General features: G+C 44.2%; 1 protein-coding gene across 6 annotated transcripts in view; it reads right to left on the reverse strand.

The window, feature by feature from the left end:
- Positions 1–18,153, reverse strand: part of POU2F1 (POU class 2 homeobox 1) — a 104,316-nt gene extending 86,163 nt beyond the window's left edge. For all 6 annotated transcript variants that reach the window (XM_032680627.1, XM_032680622.1, XM_032680620.1 and 3 more), the window contains exon 1: positions 18,033–18,153. In XM_032680627.1, coding sequence (XP_032536518.1) covers positions 18,033–18,096 — 64 coding nt within the window. In that variant the 5' untranslated portion in view covers positions 18,097–18,153. The remainder of the gene's footprint in view (positions 1–18,032) is intronic.
- Between the last annotated feature and the right edge of the window lie 2,630 nt (positions 18,154–20,783).

A 20,783-nucleotide genomic window follows, 5' to 3' on the forward strand; every position in this document is an offset into this window, starting at 1 on the left:
GTTCTTACCGTTTCCTCCCCTCATTAGAAAATTCTGATCACACAACTAAAAGCACTGACACCTGGATGAACTGAACTGCTTGCCAGTGTTACAGCAGGAAAAAAAGAGGAGGAGAATTCATCAATTGCACTACTGAATATGAGTTCATTTATACAGAAAAAATGCGCATCTTATTGAATGAAAGCAATATGAAAGTAAAAACGCCTCTGCAGCAGCACAGCAGACCAGTATTTAAACAGCTGAGTGTTCAGGATAGCTTTTATAAATTCTGAAAGGGAAATAAATCCAACACGACTTCTCAAGCAAAGGTTCTGGAACAGGAAATATCAAACATCCGTGTTCTTTCTTCCTAAGAAGTCCGTATGTCTTCTCCTCGTTGTAGACACTGCCCAAATTAAAATACAAACCTACCAACAGAGCTCAACCACTTGAGTTGCACAGTCTCTGGGTTTTAATTTAATTCTGGGTCAAAGAACAAAACTATCATAATGGACGTGTGTTTAGTAAAACACGATGGTAAAGGGAATTCCTTCAGCTCGAAAGAGATCTGTCACACACATAACGCTTCACGTGCTCTCAAAACTGAACTCGCCCCTAGAAATCACATGTGGAACCTTGTGATCCCCCTCAGAGCCCAAAAAATGCTGTTCCCTCTGCTGTTAGGGTTGGGAACATCTCAATGATACTTTTCTTCAGTCTGACTAGATACCAACCTTATTTATTATCAACCTTGTTTATTATCCTAATCCTTTAATTCGCTGTTTCTACAACTAATTACAGTGTTTGCAAACACTACACGAAAGACAGTGTTCATTGTAAACATTTTTTTTTCCTCCTCAATCAGTGCTATCTGAGAAGCAGGAGCCAATGCAAACACCACAAAGTTGGGGAGCCAGATGAAATGGCAATCTCTGCCGAAAGTCTTCAGGTTGCATTACCGCCCTTAGGCCAGCTGCTCTACAAGCATTAACAGATATCTGAGTGACAAAGGAGAAAGCCCACAGATGCTAAGGTTTCTCCTTCACAGTTTGTGACTCTTCTCTTCAGAAGCATTTACTCCAACAGTACTTGGCAATCACAACCAGGCAGGTACCTCTACCTGCTATACCGCAGACGTGGCCAAGACGCTCACCCACGGGATGAACTATTTATTAAGAATATGCAGAATATTCCTCTCCTACAGAGCTGTTCTTTCCCTGATGTATCTCTCTCCAAACCACTTCTGATGGCTTATGCCCCTACCTTTGTGCTTCCTCTCCCTTTCCCCCAAATCTTTCCTCCACCACTGCACTGCAGCAGAAGCATGATTGTGTTTGGTGAACAAGGAGAGAATCTTAAGCTAGACATCCAAAGAAAAGTGTGTAAATAATACCTCCTTTCCCAAGCCCCCAAACCCCAAAATTATCTAGAGGAAGCAAAACTAGAAACCAGGCCAGAACCATAAACTAGACTATTCTTTGAAAGTTCATTAAGGCATGCTTATTATGCAGCTACACTGACTGCAGAGGGAGCTTCGTTAGGCAAAACTCAGTAGGTTCAAATTAGTTGGAGATACACACATTCATAAAGCTCTCTGGAAAAAAAAAAAAAGATACACAATGAACTAGCCTTTTTTGCTTTATTGTGTATACAGACAACTCCAACAAACTTTTTCTTATTAACCACGTATGTATTTTACTTTTAAAATACAGTTTGCGTGTTAAAAGTTAATTCCCCAAATTTACATTTGTTTTTAAAGAGAAATTCAGGAGTCAAATGTGTTTATCCTGACACCATTTATATAACAGCCTTGAAAATTCCAAAAGAGCTATATAGTAAACCTTCCCCTTTTCCTTCTATTCAAGTGGGATATCAGGTCAGCTTGTTTCTTCAATTTTGTACCTTAAGTACAGTACTTTCTACTGTGCTTTGGGACAAAACAATATGCATGGTAACACAGTACTTCAACTACTAATGGTATGCCTCTGTTTCAGTAAAATCTTAACTTAGTGCCAAAAGAAGGACAGGAAAGTTTTTTCTCAAGGAACAGCTGAAAAAGAATCCCCATTTTTTGAAGAAAACACACTGCACTTCTAGATTTCTGCGTGGAAGGCAGTGTTTCACTATTAAAGCAGGCACAGTAATTTCCCAAATTGATGATTCAATGTCTGTAATTTAATGATTACTGTTGAGACATAATTCACTTTATTATCGATTCATTTAACACCAATATAGAAAGGAAGAAGAAACAATAGTTGAGGTCACCATGAACAAACCCTCATGTAACACAGATGCTGGCAGTTAACAGGGAGCTGAAAAGTTCTGTGCTTAAGTACAACCAGGGCATCACATCTGATGATTAAACTCAAAGAATGTCAGAGAAGGCTCTGGCAGTAATACATGAAACGAGGAAGCGTCAGTCAATTTTTTTTGCTTTCACAACAAGAGGAAAAAAAAGAAAAAAAAAAAAAAAAGGCATTTTTATTGTCATAGCACTTCCAGCAAGTTGATTTTAAAAAGGAGATTTCATGCCAAAGTCGGCTGTTTAATCAGATAAAGAAGGCTTTCCTATTTCCCATTGTATAGATCAAGTTGGCTACGGGAGCCACACAGAGCTTTGAGTAGCACATTTTTCCGTGAGGGGCTGTATCGTTTGATCATAGCACAGCACAGGGACTGCTGGGTAATCTGAATCAGAGCTGCAGCAAAAGGGAACCAGGCAGCCTGCTGAGGCCAAGATAACCATGTCACCCCACATCCCACAGCACTCCCTGTCGTAGACCTGGGTGTGGAGGGGAATCACCCATCTACCAATTTGTCACTGAGGTTTTCACATGGGTCCCGACTGATGCAAATTTTTAATTCAAAGCTCATCTGTAACAGTTTTAATACAGGCTTGCTAAGGCCAGCCCCTCTGTACCGATGAAGATTCTCCTGACTGCTTTCAAAACAATGAATTTCAAACCCCTACAGCTTTGAGAGGCGATATATAGAGTTTTCTTTATAGGTCTTTGCAAGAGATGCAGCAGTTTATGAAGCCAGTTCTCTAAAGACAGTCTCTGTCAGAGGACAGGACACATCTACCTGTGATGCTGTTCACAGCCTTCCCTGGCAGACTGGAAGCAGCAAAGGACTGGTTGGTTAGGTCACCTGATATTCAGAAAGATGACAGATGAACCCATTGATAGGCTGATAGGTCAGAAGGGACCCCTGAGCAGGACCAAGTTTAGAAGCTCAGCTTTTCTCCAGGTAACTGCCTGGGAAACACCTCCCTGGCACTTCCAGCCTCCCAACCTTCCTACAGCAGCGAGCAGCCCTTCAAGCCTCCACTTTCTTCTGCTGACTCCTCTTTCCACTTTGGAACCAAATTTGGCTCTGGACTGGGAAGCAGGCACTGCAAAAAGACACATCCAAGCATTTTAACTCTTTCCGCTGAAATCCAGTTGAAACTGCTGACCTGGAGAAAAGTTCTTCAAAGCTTCAACCAAAATAGCACCAAACCACACACATTAGTCCCAGACACTGAACAAACACAAACTCAAGCCTCCATCTGTCATTTTATCCCGAAATGCAAGGTGAACACTTTCCCATACTTTCACCAATATTGCCATTTTTCCACGCACTCCCAGTATTGGTAATAACTTACAAAGTCAGTTCTACAGTCCCTGGATGAACAGAACATGTAGAAGAGACTGTAATGAGAACTCAGCACTAATGGTCTGTACTCGGTTTATGTTGTACTCTTAAGCAGAAGCAACAGCACTAACTGAGGCAATTCCAATTTGCTTATTTACTTTCCAAGTCCCAGTGGGCAAAAACACAACTGGTTCTCATAGAAGCACTTGGAGTGCAATAAAAGAGAGCGCTGAAAGTTTAGGTGGTTTCATTCAGTAAATCTAAATGAAAACAGTTGGGTGGGTGGTAGTGTTTTCTTGTTGTTGCTCCCTCCCATGTCATCATCCCAGCCTCTTAAATTCCATATATATTCGGTCTGGTATTAACCACCATAATGCTGTTTCTAAATGCAACACTCATTCATGCAAATACTGCTGGGAACTGAGTAATCCAACCTCCACATGACTAAAAACTTAGTTTTGAGCTGGCAATTTTTCGTGCACGGTTATATTAGTTTGCCATTAAGAAAGCTCCTACTCCTTTGAAAAGCTCAAGCCTGGAATCCTAGACTAGCCCAGGCTGGAAGGAACCTGAAGAAATCACCTGGTCCAACCTCCTGTGGGAAAGAAAGCCTAGATGAGATCCTCTAGTTCCATGCCCAATTGCATCTTGAAAACCTACATATTTAGGAAAACCCTAATGTTTACAAATTAACAGAAACAAACAAACAAATCCCAACACCTAAATTACAAAAGGCTACTCTGAGGTGTCTAAAGACCAAAAGCTTTAACAAATTAAATCGCAGCCAGTATTCTTTAAGTAAATAAACCCCTCCATGTGCACAGGCATTATTATAACAAGATAACAATGTTTGCAATTTTGAAAAAGCATTCAGAGAATTTAACACAAGCTACCCCATCACCAGCACATTTATGCTGATTAAAGAAAAGAGCTACTAAGGACAGCTGTTACCAACATAAACCAGGAAATCTTCAGGCACAGGACCTCTGCACTGAGGGAACGGGAACAACCGTACCTGCCACAGTGCTTTGTAGTTTGCTCCATTAGTAGCTCGTTAACAAAAACATCTCAATCACACATTTTAACTCCAGCTGCAGCGTGTCACAATTCAACTCTCGTGATGTGTTTATCACAAATGACAGGCTACAGAGGGTATTATTCCTCTTCTGCAGAAAGACAACTGCAACTTCTTTTTTCCCCCGTTATGTTTTTCATCTTCGTTACGCGCTGTCCGTGACACCCTCCCATTCGCCAGTGGGTGCTTTCCAAGTCTCCATCTTTCTTCAGAGGAGAAAAATATGAAGAGGCCACTTAATTCTAACCTCATCCAAATGGATTTATGCTCAATATAATTTAATGCAAATGATCACTGCAGCAATAAGCCATGGGAAGAAATCAGCACATCCCACAGTTTCTCCTGTTATTAGAAAGGCTTTCTAGTCTTACAACACAGGCATTATCTATACACAGAAACTACCTTTGTCAAACTAAGCCAAAGGTGAAGAACCTTTTACTCATCAAGGGCAAAAAAAAGCCTTACAAAAAATACCTGGCATACCACTTTAACACACTCTGTACTATTCACTGATAATGCAAAGTCTGATGGCCCAGGAGTCTCAGGCAACCTTTGAGTTAAGCCAATAAGCCAGTTCTAAACAGACACACAGTTATGTCAACAAGAGAAATGCAGGCCAGTCAAACTCAAATGTTTTTATTGGCATTTTTACTGAGGCTAAATTTGGAAGTCATATCATTTTCAAAAAATAGGAAAAAATGCTAAACACTTCTCTTTGACTACCAGAAAGCAAGAGAGGGCAGAGTGTGCACTGAACAGTCAGCTCTGCTACCTGTGAAATGGAGGTGCACAACCTGCTGATAAATGGAAGTGCTCAGAGAGCAGAAAACAGGTGACCATTTCCAAAGGCTGATGGGCAGGAAGTTTCCTGCTACAATTTGCAGGTCAAGAAACCCATGAAAAGAGACTGAGAAAACATTTCACCTGCTTCTGTAGAGAACAGGACCAAGAAAGGCAAGCCAGGATTGAACAAAATTATTTTGGGAGAAGAGACAAGACGGGACACTGCAACTCTCATTTTGAGTTTTAAAAATACATTTCTCTCTCAGAGTGAAAATAACCACATTAGAGTGATTAAAAAAAAAAACAAGTATTCTCTCCTCTTCATGCCTATCTGCAAACTTTTTGGACCAGTACAGCTGAATCACATAACAAACAAGTCACACTATGACATGTAGGTGCTTTTCGGTTTGCTAGAAAGATCTGAAGAAAACTGAAAATAAAGATAAAATACACTGCAGTGAAGTCACTGTACTGGATTCATGACATCATAATTGTTGCCATGGCAACTAGCCAGTATCAAGCACAGAATACTGCCTTCACTGCAGAATCAAGGAGCACCCGTGCTGCCACAAAATAGATGTTCTTATTCGAACAAAAATCCAGCCAACAACACAGGAAATAAGATATTGCTGTAAGTGGATTGCCTTTTCAATACCTCTTGTTTTGTTCACCTGGTGTGAGACTGGTTAAACACCCTGGCACATATAAAGAGCTCTGATATACATGATAAAAAGAGTCTAACTGAAAAAAAATTATCATTTTCTCCCAGTGTTCCTCAATTTCTCCAGTAGAGTAATTCTTCTCTTCGTGTTTTCCTCTCCTATGCATATGACTGCAGTCATACACAACAAAACATACACGACAAGTTTAGACGTGAAATGGGGGGTGTGTGGGGGGTTTGGACAAAAAACCTCCACCAACAACATTTTCCAGTTCTTACTTCAGCCAGCCAGACACAGTCAAACTGGAAATGTCACACAGCAGCAGGACTAACTGATAGAGAGCATATTCCACATTTGGAGCCCACAACTCCTTTTGTTTGAGGGCTGCACGAGCAGCGCCCTCAGACTCCAGTCGCGGTTCTCATGCAACGCATCAAACCCGCACGGCCCCGACAACAGCCCCGGAGTGGCTTCCTTGTAAATAAAAATGTCATTCCCTTTTTCCTCTAAGCAGCCCTGTTTTACATGAGGAGCATCTGCTATTCCCAGCTTCTCACCAAGCACGAACACAAACGCTTCAAAAACTCAAAAAAGCCGCTGCCGATTTCTCAGATGGCAATTAATGTTTGTTGACCAGCACGTAAGTATAAAATGCACAAGTGCCCCGTTTGATGCTGCAAGAGGAAATATCTGTTGAAATAAATCACCCAGGCACATGAAGGAAAGTGCACCTGGAAAATAACTTCTTCATATTAACTTGCTGAATAGAAAAAGTCAAGAGTTGCAGGTCAGTAATACCAGAGGGCGTTTCACAGTTCAACCTCATGGTTGATTAGCACCAAAGAAATTGTTTTCAAAACAAATTTTAACAAACAGACCACACTGTGTAGTAAAGTATACTTATTTGCTACCTCAGTGGTTCTTAAAGAGCAATCTATAAATTACTGCTGGACCAAAGAACACTCCCACAACAACTACTTGTAATTAGTCAATGTGTCTAAATGGTTTCAGTACACAATGATGGGGATTTTTTCAGCTTCTAAGAAAACAAAACTGCCCCAGTCACCAATTAAACAACAGCACCACATCTCCACATTGGCTTCATGCCTTCATAGGCCACTCTCTCTGCTGATATCAAGTTCACTGATTACACCAAAACCAAAAGCACTGAAGTAACCTGCCTCTCCAGGCTCTGCTCTCTTTATAAAGAGGGTCAACAAATGAGCAACAAAGTAGAGAATACAAACAATAAAACAAGGAGTTTCAAATTCTGATGATTAGTAGACAGCTGTATCCCATATGCCTCTGTCTTCAGTATTCCCTTAGTATTACTTCACACAACCAAGAATGATGACCACTACTTGAAGGATGACACCACAAAAATCCCAAGTTTAAACTAATGTTCCACAATGTGCAGTGTACTTAGGAAATTACTAGAGCTGACAACACATTCTAAGGAAATCATGGAGTGTGTCAATCTATTCCCTGCCACAGAAGCCTAAGGAAATGAACAGTCTCTCACACGTTTTTAAAAACCTTAGGAACAGATGCTGCCTTTGATGATGACTCCAACCATATATCCTAATACACCAAATACAGTTAAAACAACTGCCACAAACTCAGAAAACTAAGGAAGTTGATAAAACCTCACACAATTTACATGAGAAATGCAGAGTTCGCATCTTCTCTGCAACTGAGTATAAATTTAAGTCTCTGTACTGTACAACTGGCAAACCTGTTTGTCATATAAAGAAGACAAATGGCAATGACATTCCCTTCCTCACTAGTAAACACAGCACTTCTATCTTTAACTTACACAATATGAAATCACCACTTTATAAGTAACGAAAAATAAAACCACTGTCTGCAGCTGATTTTGCTTTTTCAAAGATTCACAGATTAACTGACTCCTTAAACAACTAATGTTGCTTCTCTGAGTGCACACAGAAAATTACAGATTATCTCAAAAGTTTAAAAAGCTTTTTATATAACTTTAAAATGAACTTGTTGAATTAGGTTTCCTCCAACAGTCCTTCTGCTAAGTCTAACTTCTGCTTATGTTAACACTTGACAGGGGAATGCAAATATGTAAGTGCTGGCCCACCTCTGCACATGATATTTTTCCTTGTATTAATCATGTATCACTATTATAACAGAAGCAACAACTGAAAATATTCTGCCAGGATCCTTAGAGACGCCCACAGCACTTGCAAACCTGACTAATGACACCACAACACGAAAAACACTACTTGTCCCTCCTCTCTCCCCCAACAAATCAAGTTGAGAAAGGCTCGGGGATTTAAGATGCCACACAACTATTCTAACTCCTTATGCCTTTATTCAAACTTCCCTATAGCAAATTCTTCCCACTGCTGAGAGTTCATCATCCACAATTACAGAAAACTTAAGTGTAAAAGCACTTAAATACGATGATATGCCGTTAAATTTAGCTGTTAGTTCAGAAACACTACAGATATCATTAAAAAACGTTACAAGGCGTGCCTGGATCCCGTTTCAATTTTGACTACGTTGAGAACAATATTAAAGAAGTAGTTTTTCCTAACACAGGCATGGCAGAAGCACATTCTCTGGAAGTTTTGGGGCATTGGCCTTTAGTCATGCCTTAGTATATTTGGAACAAGTCCCTTATGCATCACTGACCTGAACCACATAATAAGGTGCACCTATGTTGCAACCAGGGTCCAAACCAAATTAAACCATATAATGATAAACCACAGCATTTTCATCTCTCAGAACTGAGAGGAGACATTCTGTGCAATGCCATTGTATCCCACTGTGATGAGAGAAGGAACAGACTTGAAATAAAATTAGCTCAAAAATTACAGATTTCTGCAGTCCCTGTCTGTAGGATAATTGTTGCACTCAAGACCCTCAATTGGTCTTAAGGAGTTGAGAATCTGCTCAGTTGTGGATCTTTTACATGAAGTAGTAACCAAGGCTGAATCATTAACACCCACCCTCTTATCTCCACAAACTAAGAGAGCAAAAGGAGCTTCCATTTCTCAAGTTCCCTGGTAGGGAAGAAATTAGTAGGAAAGCCCTTGGAGCAACCTCACACTTGTTTCCCAGAGCTGGAAATGTGCAGAGCAGACAAGGAACATCATCTTACCTGAACTCTTTTACGGTGCTCCTGAGCACCTCAGGAGAGGAAAGGAGCCAAGTACCAAATTCAGGATGCACTGGGAAATGAGTGGGAAAGTGTTTTCTTTTTGTTTGAAAGAGAAAAAACTAAAATCACCATCCAGGCTCTGATCAAACATCTACCTGACCCTCCTGCAACAGCAGGCACCTAGGAAAGAGTGTAAAAACAGGGCAAGCACAGAAACAGTTCCTTTGATTACATTCCCAAACACCAAGAATTTGCAGCCCGGTACATGACTGAGCCAGAGTTAAAGAACAACATGCAACAGACTGCTCAGCCCTTCTTTGTACCACCTGCACAAACTGGACCTCAGACTAAACACACAGAGGAGTAAATTCTCCACTGTTCCAAAAGACACTCCTACCCTCCCAAATTTAGCTAACTTTGTTGCCATAACCTGTCTAACATAACTGTATTCTGGCTAAAAGGGAACAGCAGGTAATGATAAAGTTTAAGGGCAATGACTTCTAAGTCGCAGGCTTCACTTGAGATACTGGAAATACTTGTAGCAATTTACACTGTGTACTTCAGATCAACATAAATTCAATAAACCAGAAAAGTATCACTGGAAAGTTCAGTAACAGCCAAAAAGGGCCACATGTTTCCAACACTGGGAACAGACACCCTCATTCAGAAACAAAAGTTACAAGTGGAAAGCTACTGCTCCCTTTGCCCTTCTACCTCCAGTTTCTTCACACAATCCCAAACACATTTCTGCAGGAAGCTGGGACAGTTTAACGCAGTCTCTGTCACGGAAAACAGTCCACAAAGTGACAGCTAAATACATACCCTGCTTATGTTCCCTCTTCTTTTGGGCAGCAGCCCACCCCTAAATTTGATTCACATGAACTGCACTCTCAGGTGTGATGACAAAGCAACTCAGAGGATCCCTCACACAGATTTCAATCCGAATTATCTGAGCTACTTCAGGCAGCGCAGATCACACACAGCCTTTCCTAACCCAGCTAATTTGAACTGAAACGGATTAAACAGTACCTGAGTGGGAAGACACACCAACAGATGCAGGGGAACAGGAAACTCTGACAGCCAGAAGCTGTAATGTCTTCTACTGCTGTAACCAAGAGCTAGAAGCTGTCCCCAGCCCAAGCTTTCTGGTACTTTTCCCAAAGCTTATGCCCATGCCATTGGAGGATGGGGTGGGAAACACTCCTAGAGGAGCTGATAGGGAAGGGAGATAGCATTTACTGGCATATCCATCTCCCTACAGCCTTGGAAAATTGTCTATTCAAACTTACATCTGAAAATTCAAATAACAGTGATAAACTACTGAAGATCATCAGGTAAGAAAAAATTACAAATGCTCAGAAGGGAGTCTGCAAACAGAATTCCTGAAAGAAACTTGAATCTCATTTCCCATTCAGTAGACTGCATTAACTAATAATGTAGAAATGAGTGATTCAAACATCTGAGTCATTTCTACCTGCATCCACTGTATATTCCTTCCCTTCAGCTGTATCCAAGTAGTATAAAGCCACAACTTCACACTGGTATGGTCAGGCACAAATTACTAAGTCACGTGGTATTTTTCAAATAAAACTGAATCATCGAAAGGACAAAGAGAACAAACAGCAAAGGAGCTCACTGCAAAAAAACATGGTGACTTCCTACCAACCCTCAAAGAAAATGAGGGGAAAAAAGAAACAAGCTACATCTTCAGCCTGATTCAACAGGGCTTTTTACACTTATATTTAAGTCTTCAACTGTATTTACTATTTTAGTAATTCAGATGTTCATATCTTCCTTTTCCAAAGCTTCATGCCCTGTCATACAGTGTCAAACATGCTATATATGCTACTTCATCTCTATACAGCCAAATCAGATTTCTGGGAAGAAAAAAAATAAAAGGAACGATGAGCAAAAGGTTCCTTGTCACGGTATTACAATTTATAGAAAAGATGAATCTGTCTCGGAGTGATCATATTAAGTGGCTGAAGCAGTTATGCTTGGGTTTGGTGAGGGTTCTTTTAAGGCTGCTTTACAGGGATATCAGTCCAATATTTAGCAGGAGTAATGGTGTCTGTAATTTCCCAAGTCCTTCTGTCGATATGTCCTTTTAAGCCACAGTCCATTTTTGGAGAGGCGTCTCACCGTGAGCAGCACTGAAATAACGGGAACCACTTAAAGGTCTCATCCACAAATTTTTATTTGAGCTTCTGTCCCCGCTACCGTTAATGTAACCATACCTATGACAGCACAAACCACATCAAATTTTCAGCATCTATCGGTTTCTAAGCTACTCTTCTGCTTAGGAGCAGTTTCTTTTCTGGCTTCAGTGATGTATGCACAGCCCACTGCTAGAACAGGAGATCCAGCATAGTGCCCACAACTACACTGGCTTCCCTTTGGCCAGTACCGTTTTAGATCAAGTTGAGCTCATCAACTCAATCAACTGTGGTTTCAGAGTGGTTTATGTCAATCTAAAAGCAAAGCTACACAATTAAGCTAACCAGAACACTTGCTGCTGCTTTTGAAAAGAGGAAGCTTCGTTTCCCTTCCTCCTTTCCTTTTCCTCCGCTTTCACTCACATGGCTCTTTCTATCTTCTCTCTTGCACTTGTGGAGTCAACTTCAACTCATAAACCAAAGATGTAAAATAATCTGGGGCTAGTTTTCCACCAAGTTAGCAAGTTAAGCTAGAGCATCCTGGAAACCATTTAAGCGCTGGGATGGGTGCCAAGTAAGTGGTAGGATCACATGGCTGAGAGCATGACTCCCCATTTATGCCAGCAGGAAAGCCATAGGGGAGAACAAAATTATGAGAAGACTCGGGTCAACACGTGTGCTTCTTGTTCTCTTTCTTGATTGGTGCCGCTATTTGTCTAATCTCGTCGTAAGCCAGTTCAGGGAGCTACACCAACAAAAAAACCATTCATCGTTTTTTTGGCGAGGGTTCGTTTTCTGCCAGTTCAATTCCCCCGCACCAGCTCGGCAAAGGGATCGGCCCGAGCCATCTGCACCGGTGCAGGGGAGGGGGGGCAGGAACACACAGGGAGATGAGGACAGGCCGGGGCTGATTTAAACTGTCACTGAACCGCATCCCCTGGAGCAGATCTGCATCGCACCGTAGTTAGAACTGACAGTAATCTGCGCCCGTACAACGGGAGGCCCTCGGCACCGCCGGCAGTGCCCGACGGCGGCAGCGCCGAAACACCCGCGCCAGGCTCAACCCGGGCACGAGCCCGCGCGGTTACGCGGCAAAGCAGAAGAGCCACGGCGCTCTCACCTTCAGAAATACTGTGAAACATTAGCCAATTCTCTCCCTGGCGACACCCCCGCGAAAATGGGGGCTCTGTAATTCCCATCACACAGATTTAGCCCAGAACAGCAGAGCAAGCGAAACCGGTGACAAACTCAGGATTGGAACCTGGTAAATCCTCTACGGCAAACCAACACTTCATCACTCAGCTGTGTTATTAACCCTAAACTAATTCAATTAGTAGGCTATCAAAAACCTCCTTTTGCAAAGACTTTGTAACGCACTATAAAGCTCACAGATATAATACAGTTAACGAACGTGGGCATCTCCTAGATAGCTGTGAAAATAAGAAACTAGAGAAAGGAATAATACTGAGAGTTAAATAATTATTTCCTTTTCTATAGAGAAAAATAAGTGTGCCTGAAGCAGGATGAGGGCCTATTCACAAGATTCAGGAAATGTAATGCAAAGAGCTCCAGAAAGGAAAATACATCTAATGCATCTTTTTTCTCAGATCAGCATTGTCAAACTGTTTCGTGTGAAATACAAGCAATTACTTAATACACACGATCCAAGAGCAGTATCTTTCCTTAAATTCATCTCCTGCACTCAGCCCAACAAATCCCACACTTAACTTGCCCTGTGTAACAAGGAAGCACATTTGGAAAAGGGAGGGGGGGAGGAGGAATTTGTTAACACAGAAGCAAATCTCTGCAGCAGTGAGCAGCCAGCACTGTAAGTCTATCCAGCAGCACGAGATAGTCTTTCATTCACATTCCAGCTTAAGCACAGCCAAGCAGATCACATTTGGGACACTCAAGTCATACTTAATTTTGTTCAACACCTTCTTTAGACAACAGCTTTGTCACCAAGACTGAAAAACACGGGTGGCATAGAAGACAGTCGTTTGCCAGGATTGTCACTGATTCTCCTAAGATAAAAATAATAAAGCTGTACGTGCAAGTAGCAGAGGCTGCCTAATTGTCAGCTGTATAAAATAGCAGTATCAAGATTATTGTCCTGAGGGCAACGACAGTTTAAGAAGAATAGAAAAGGATGCTGCAACCTGTTTTGAAGTCTTGAACTCTACAGGAGTCATAATTTAGGAAAACAAATGAAAACTTACGGGATGCTACAAAAAACTACGGCAAATTTGCCAGAGAACCAGGAGAGAAAACAAACCTAGGGGGAGACTTGAACCCTCTTTAACAGAAAGAAACTGGATGATACATGAACCCAACCAAAACATCCCGGACAGCACAGGCAAAACATTTACCCCAGAATCTTTCGTATCCTCACACATCTGAATATAAAGAAAACAGCAAAAGTGAGCTACTCTAAACGTGGAACTTACTGCTCAAAATCTGAAAACTATTATTTAAGTGACAATGGTGTTCCAAATCCCCTTTTTCTGGGCAACAAATGATTATAACGAAGCTGAAGTAAGAACAGCACTTCTTCACCACCATGTAAGAGACTCCCAACACAGATTATGTTGGTGCTTCCTTAGGCTTAACAGGCAGACCAAGTTGAAGGGAACCTCCCTGATTCCATCAAGTGAGGCACCTCCAGACACTGCCACTCGCTGGGACAAGCACTCAGAAGGTACCCACGTCCAGCATCAGCAGTCAGTATTAACACTTACTGCTTGAATTATGGCTGCAGGCTAATCTTTGAGAAATTGATACTGACAGCAAACCTGAGATTTTTTTTTTCCCCCCCTCTTGAAATGACAGGTTGGGAAGCTTAGATTCTCCCCCTTCTTTCTGGGAAGTGAGGGGTAAGGTCTAGCTCCTCTAGTTTTTAAAAAATCACCATACTGACACACACCTCCCCAGTTCTGCTCCACACGGCTACTGGCACAGCTTAGCCTGTTTTCCAACCAGCTGTCAGATTGCTAAATTTTGGTCAGGTTTGAAAAAGAAAAGGGGGAAAAAAAAAAAAAAAGAGAAAAAAATGCAGCATCACCCTGATAACTGAGCAGATGTAATCAGGTGGGGGAACTATTTCATAGGGAGAACAAGTCTTACTTCTGTCTCAAAAGCTGAAAAGACAGCCAACACAGAATATACTCTCCCTGATAAAAATTAGAAAGCACTGCAACAGTAGCACAACCCTCCACTTCCACCACAGCCAGGTAGTCCATAGGGAAGAAAAAAAAGCTTCTTTTACCCTCTGACCCAACACACACGAAGATGGTCCAAGAAGCAGCTTAAAATCTGACACCTACCAGTGATAAACTAACACAGAAGTCCTTACTCAAGACTGAGAGGTAATACCCACTCACCAGTCTGGGCACCTTCTGAGAAGTGAAGATGATGCCAAGGTTTGGGAAAAGGCGCTTCCCACTAACATGTTGCCTATGGGCTTCACTGGGGAAGACACATTTCTATCCGCAGCACATTCCAGTAAAATTTTAAGCCACAACACAGGCACACAGCTATATGTCTGAGAGAAACACATCTGTATTTTGGCATGTAAATACCTGAATTCAGCACCATAAGCCTTAAGACTGCACAAGGCCACTGTCCAGTATTCCATTCTATAAAAATTACTAAAACGTCAGCGACAAAGAAATTTTGGTTGCAGTGCACAATGTACATTTTTATCATGCTGGATAAAATATCTACAGTCTCAGCAGTGGTTAAATTGCTGCTATAAAGGAAATTGTCCTCAGATAAATGGTTTCCCTATGAGAAGGTTTCAGTGCTACACCTCACCTCAGGTCAATAAATCAAATTAACTGCACCTTGTCCTCTGGCCAATGACATCATCGGCTTGACCACATCTCGTGAAGCGAGTGCAAAAACATATGCTATTTAAGGCATGAAATCATATTACTGCTTTTTGTCCAGCCAGCCTTGTGCTGTTGGTCTGTGAAACAGTCAGTCACCTGAACAGTCTCATTACTGCTTCTACAGATTTTTTTATTTTTTTTTTTTCCTTCTAGTATTCAAGGCCTGTCTTCGCCAAGGGTGAAGAAAAAGGATAAATAATCTGAGTCGCTACTTTTTAAATCAAAATGCTTTTCATTAGCTGCAGCGCGGCTTTTTGTGACAAATTAAATTTAGAACCAAACTACGGAATCCGCCGTCTGCACTCGCACGTGAACTCGCTTCCCAGTCTCGTTTCAGAGATGTTTACATGCTAATCTGGCACTGCTACTCTGAAGTACCCTGCTGCTCGGTCCTTTTTCTCCACAGGGTGAAAACAATGGTCACTAATGAAAACCCACATAGTTTTATCTGAAACCCAGCCCCGCATAAATATTTCCCTTTTTTAAATTACTGCCTCTTTCTAACAAAGTAGCCCATTTGTTTTATTTCTAAGTAGACTAATATCTGGTTTAAAACCGAATCACTCCGGACCATTTAAGAGGATTAATTTCAATTTTCACTTGGCGTTCTTATGACACAATCACAGAAAACTTATCTTCCTTTCTAGACCCTGTGCTGCCTAGTGGTGTCTTCTGTCTTGAAAGCCAAATCTAAATGAAAGGGGGAAAAAAAAAAAAACCACCCAACCCAGAACAGTCAAAGATACAAGCAGCGACAAAAGCATCTGACACACTGCACTGTTAAACTGCATCCACATTAAGTAAAAAGAAGGTGAATAAGATTATCTTCAATGTATTCAATTCTGTTTGTGTTCAGAGGGAGGAGGAAAGCTGTTCAGATTTTGAGTGTGTCTTCTATAGCTTTCTCAGTGCCAGGAAACGTAAATTAGAAGCAACTCTCCTTTAAGGAAAAGAATCAAGGACAAAGGGACCAAAAATGCCAAAGCCTCTGAAAAGCAGATATGAAAGGAACAGCTTTACAGTCTTGAGTTGCTATAAATTAAAAATAAGCTCCTTATTTAAAAGACATGAGTGTTTGAGAATCTATGAGCAGATCTGATGCTGCTCAGGCCCCAGGAGGGTTTTGTTTTTGCTGGCAGGGGTGGAGTGGAGATGGGGGGGTCATTTTGGTTATTAGTAAATAAATCAAGCAGCAGAGTGAGGCCTAGGCACTTGCCAGAGGAGCCAGGGCCTGGCTCTCCCCCTCCTCTCCTCACACAGCCTGGGTTTGATCTCGGGGCCCTGTGGGTTTGCCAAGAAAATTTAAAAAAAAAAAAAAAAAAAAGCGAGAGAGCGAGAAAGAAGAATCATATTGAACCACAAAAGCACATGGGGCGAATGTAAAATATAAACACGGCGTTGGGCTCTGAGTGGCTGTTATTAAAGGTCTGAATTACTAAACATGAGAGGCGGGGAAAGCCGGGCGGCCATTTCAATAATATAAACCTCCCCGAATTAGACATTATTCAAATGAGAAGGAGAGAGAGAGAGAGAGAGAGGGAGAGGGAGAGAGAGGGAGAGCGCGGGGGAGAGGGACTTGACCGGCACCACCGTGCCCTGGGGGGCTCCCCCGGAGCCCGAGGGCAAAGGGGGAGCGGGGCAATCACCGCCGGGGCACATCCAGCCCTGGGGGGGCACATCCAGCCCTGGGGGGGCACATCCAGCCCTGGGGGGGCACATCCAGCCCTGGGGGGGCACATCCAGCCCTGGGGGGGTGCAGATCCAGCTCCAGGGGGTGGGGGACAAGCAAAGCCCTCGGGGCGGTGCAGACCCAGCCCTCGGGGATCCCGAGGGGTACGGGGGGGGCTCTGCCCGCGCACCCCCCGATCGCCCCCCACCCAACCTGCCCCTTAAGGAAAGGGGAGGGGAGCAGGGGGGAAGGAGGTTTAAATAAAAAGCCGAACCACGCCGTGCTCCTGCCCCCCTCCCCGCACCCACCCACCCCACGCTGCAAGGCCCAGGCTCTGGGGAAATAAGCCCGGCTGGGGATGGGGGGCTGCGGGGGGGTGCGGGGGGAGACGACACAAGGAGAAGAGCGATAAGGAAACCGCGGGTTTCTGCCTCGCCCGGCCCCGGCGAGGGGCAGCTCCCCCGGCCCCCTCCGCCCCGCCGCCGGGGGGACCCTGCCCCGCTCACGGGGACCCTCCGGGACCGCTCCTCCAGCATCCCCCCAGCCCCCCCCCCCCCCCCCGGCTCTATGAATATGTAAAGCGGGTTTATTGTGGGCGTGCGGGCCGGGTGGCGGCCGAGCCACCCCCCGAACGCTTTTGGGTGCGGGGCTGCCTCCCCCCTCCCTCCCTCCCGGCGCGTGTGTCCCCACCACCACGGCTCCCTCCCCTCCCTCCCTCCCGCCCCGACCCCTCCGCCTCGCCGCGCCGCCGCCGCCCATCGCCCCCATGGCCGGTGCCCCGGCGTGCGGGCTCCGTGTGCAGGAGGGACCGTGTGTGTGTGCGTGTGTGTCTCCCCAGCGCGGGGAGCCTGCTCTGCTTCTGCTTCTCCTTCTGCTTTCCACCCCCCCCCCCCGCTCCCTCCTGTGCCGTTAATTATAATAATCCTGAGTACTAATAAATTATGCTAAGCGGGGCCGGCCGGGCGGGCGGGGGGGGGGTGGTGGTGGTGGGGGGGGGAGCGCCCCGCGCGCGCGAGTATGAATATGAATATGTAAAACGCAGTAATGATTACCTGCCGCCGCCGCCACCGCCGCCGCCGAACTCTCATCTTGACTCGCTGCTCCTCCGTCCGCCATTTTGAATATTTTAACCAAAAATCGGCCGCGCGATAAACCCTCCCCCCTCCCCTTCCCCCTCCCTCTCTCCCTCCTCCTCCTCCTCCCTCCCCGCGCCCGCCGGCGCCGCTCCGCGCATGCGCGCGCGGCGCCCCTCTCTCCCCCCCTCCTTCGGCTGCTTCCCCGGCAAGGGCGCGGAGCGGCCCCGCGCATGCGCAGCGCGCGGCGGACCAGCTCGTCCCCGTCCCCCCCCCCCCGCTCCTCCCGCCCCGCCGCCGGCGCATGCGCATTGGGGGCTCCCCCGCGCGCCCCCTCAGGGCACAGGGTGGTCCGACCGCCTTCCCCCCCCCCCCCCAAAAGATAAAGGTCCTCCCCGTAATCACTGGGGGTTTTGTGGTGGTTAAAATCTAGCTGATCTGTAGGGGACAAAATTAATGTTTTGGGGGGGTAAAATCTGAGTTAGTCGGTAAGGGAGAGAATGGACACACTGAGGTGGTCGGCAGTGGACGGGAAGGGAGAGAACGGGCGTTTTGAGGTAAACTGAGGTAATCAGTAATGGAAAGGGAGAATTTTAGGGGTGAAACTTGAGAGAATGAACGTTTTGAGGTAAACTGGGGTGATCGGTAGTGGAAAGGAAGGGAGAATTTGGGGCGTAAAACTTGAGGAGAAAGAGTGGATGTATTGAAGTAAAATGAGATAATCCGCAGTGGAAAGGAAAGGAGAATTTTAGAGGTAAAACCTGAGGAGAGCGAATGTACGTTTTGAGGTAAACTGAGGGGTAATCAATAATGGAAAGGGAGAAGTTTAGGGATAAAACTTGAGAGAATGAACGTTTTGAGGTAAACTGAGGTGATCCGTAGGGGAAAGGAAGGGAGAAATTTAGGGGTAAAACTTGAGGGGAGAGAATGGACATATTGAGGTGAACTGAGGTAATCAGTAGTGGAAAGGAAGGGAGAATTTTAGGGGTAAAACCTGAGGGCAGAGAATGGACGTTTTGAGGTAAACTCAGGTGATCAGTAGTGGAATGGAAGGGAGAATTTTAGGGGTAAAACCTGAGGGGAGAGAATGGACACTTTGAGGTAAACTGAGATAATCAGTAATGGAAAGGTAGGGAAAGTTCTGGGGGTAAAACTTGAGGTCATCTGTAAGACAACAGGAATATTCTGAAGGAAAAATCTGTGGTAATCCTTAGGGGCAGAATGAACATTTTGGGAATAAGGTAAACGTAGTCATTGGGGTTTTATGGTGGTTAAAATCTAGGTAATCTATAGGAGACAAAAATTATATTTTTGGGGGGCAAAATCTGTAAGGAAATCTGTAGGGGAGAGAATGAACATTTTGAGGTAAAAATGAAGTAATCAGTAGTGGACAGGTAGGGAAATTGTTGGGGAGTTAAAATTCAAACAATCTGCATGGGGGAGGCGCCTGGCAGGAGTCTGTCCCTGAACAGGTGCTCCAAAGGTGCTGTGTCTGTGAGTGGTGGTGTGGAAATACCCGTCCAAACTGCACCCACACCCAGGTACAGCCCAGACCCTGGGCAGAACCAAGCCCCTGTGAATAAAGAGGGATTGCTTCCAGGAAAATGGAATCACAGAACTTGCAGTCCCCGTGGAGGAGGGTGGGCGCCTGGGTGGGGGGGTCTGGTTTTCCTCCAGAAGAGAGCGACTGCACCGAAGCGCTTCCCCTCTGTTAGGAAACCCGCCGTAAGATCCCCTCGTTCCGGGCAGCACAACGCTCCTGGGATGCCTTTCCCAAATATTTCATCCTCTTACGCTTCCCGCATCAAATTTTGACTGTCCTGGAAGGGGAGTCGGGTTTCATGTCTCCCTCGTTAAAGGGGAGCAAATCAGAGACCAGAGGGACCAACAAATAAAATCAGCTTTAGATTCAAAACTTTCAAATCAGGACAAGCAATCAGCCAGAGTGGCAAAACTTCTAATTCTCGACAGATTTGGCAGAGTAAAACTAAAATGTGCTTACATTCTTAATACTGCATGTTATCCCTGAGCTTTGTAACGTGCATCCAGAAAAAGAAGAAACGGAGGGTGATGTAGAGTGGCATTCATTAAGGACTTGGTCTTAATGTTTTCCAAGAGTCATTAACTCCAACGGGTCAGAGTCCAAGCCAGATTTTTTTCTGGGGCTAAAAACGGTTGTGGAGTGAGAGGAACTGTCAGGGATCTGTTCTTGCACGCTGTTGCTGAAGAAATTACGAGTCGTATCAGAGGCAGTCACTAGATTTTTTTTTTCAGTGTTAGGGAAGAGCCAGAAAGGAAAGGCTGAAGGGGAGAGGCAGCAGCAGGGTTTTATCTCCAAGGGGTGAATCAGCAAGGTAATTTTGTCGTTCTTATTTAAAAATAAGTTCCTCTGATAATGGGATTTTTTTTTTCCTTGCCGTACTATAAAATAACCTCTTCTCATTGCAGAGAACACTAAGAGAGATGAGGAGTGTGCTGTGAAAGAGCAAAAGCCTTCCCCCTAACACCGATTCTTACTCATGCACATTCATTTGATGATACTCTACACCAGCAATTAAGCACTTTGTCTCGTGCAGATCTGTGTTTCACTCACAGGAGTGAGCATGTAAACAAAGGCATATTGTCGTGCTCCTCTTCAGTTCAGCCATGATCCTCGCGGGCCAGTTAATCCAGTTTTATGGCCAGGTTATACCAGCACTGCAGCACGCAGGGGCTGCACCAGGACAGATA

This window comes from Chiroxiphia lanceolata, chromosome 2 (genome assembly GCF_009829145.1).
Source record: "Chiroxiphia lanceolata isolate bChiLan1 chromosome 2, bChiLan1.pri, whole genome shotgun sequence".
NCBI lineage: Eukaryota > Metazoa > Chordata > Aves > Passeriformes > Pipridae > Chiroxiphia > Chiroxiphia lanceolata.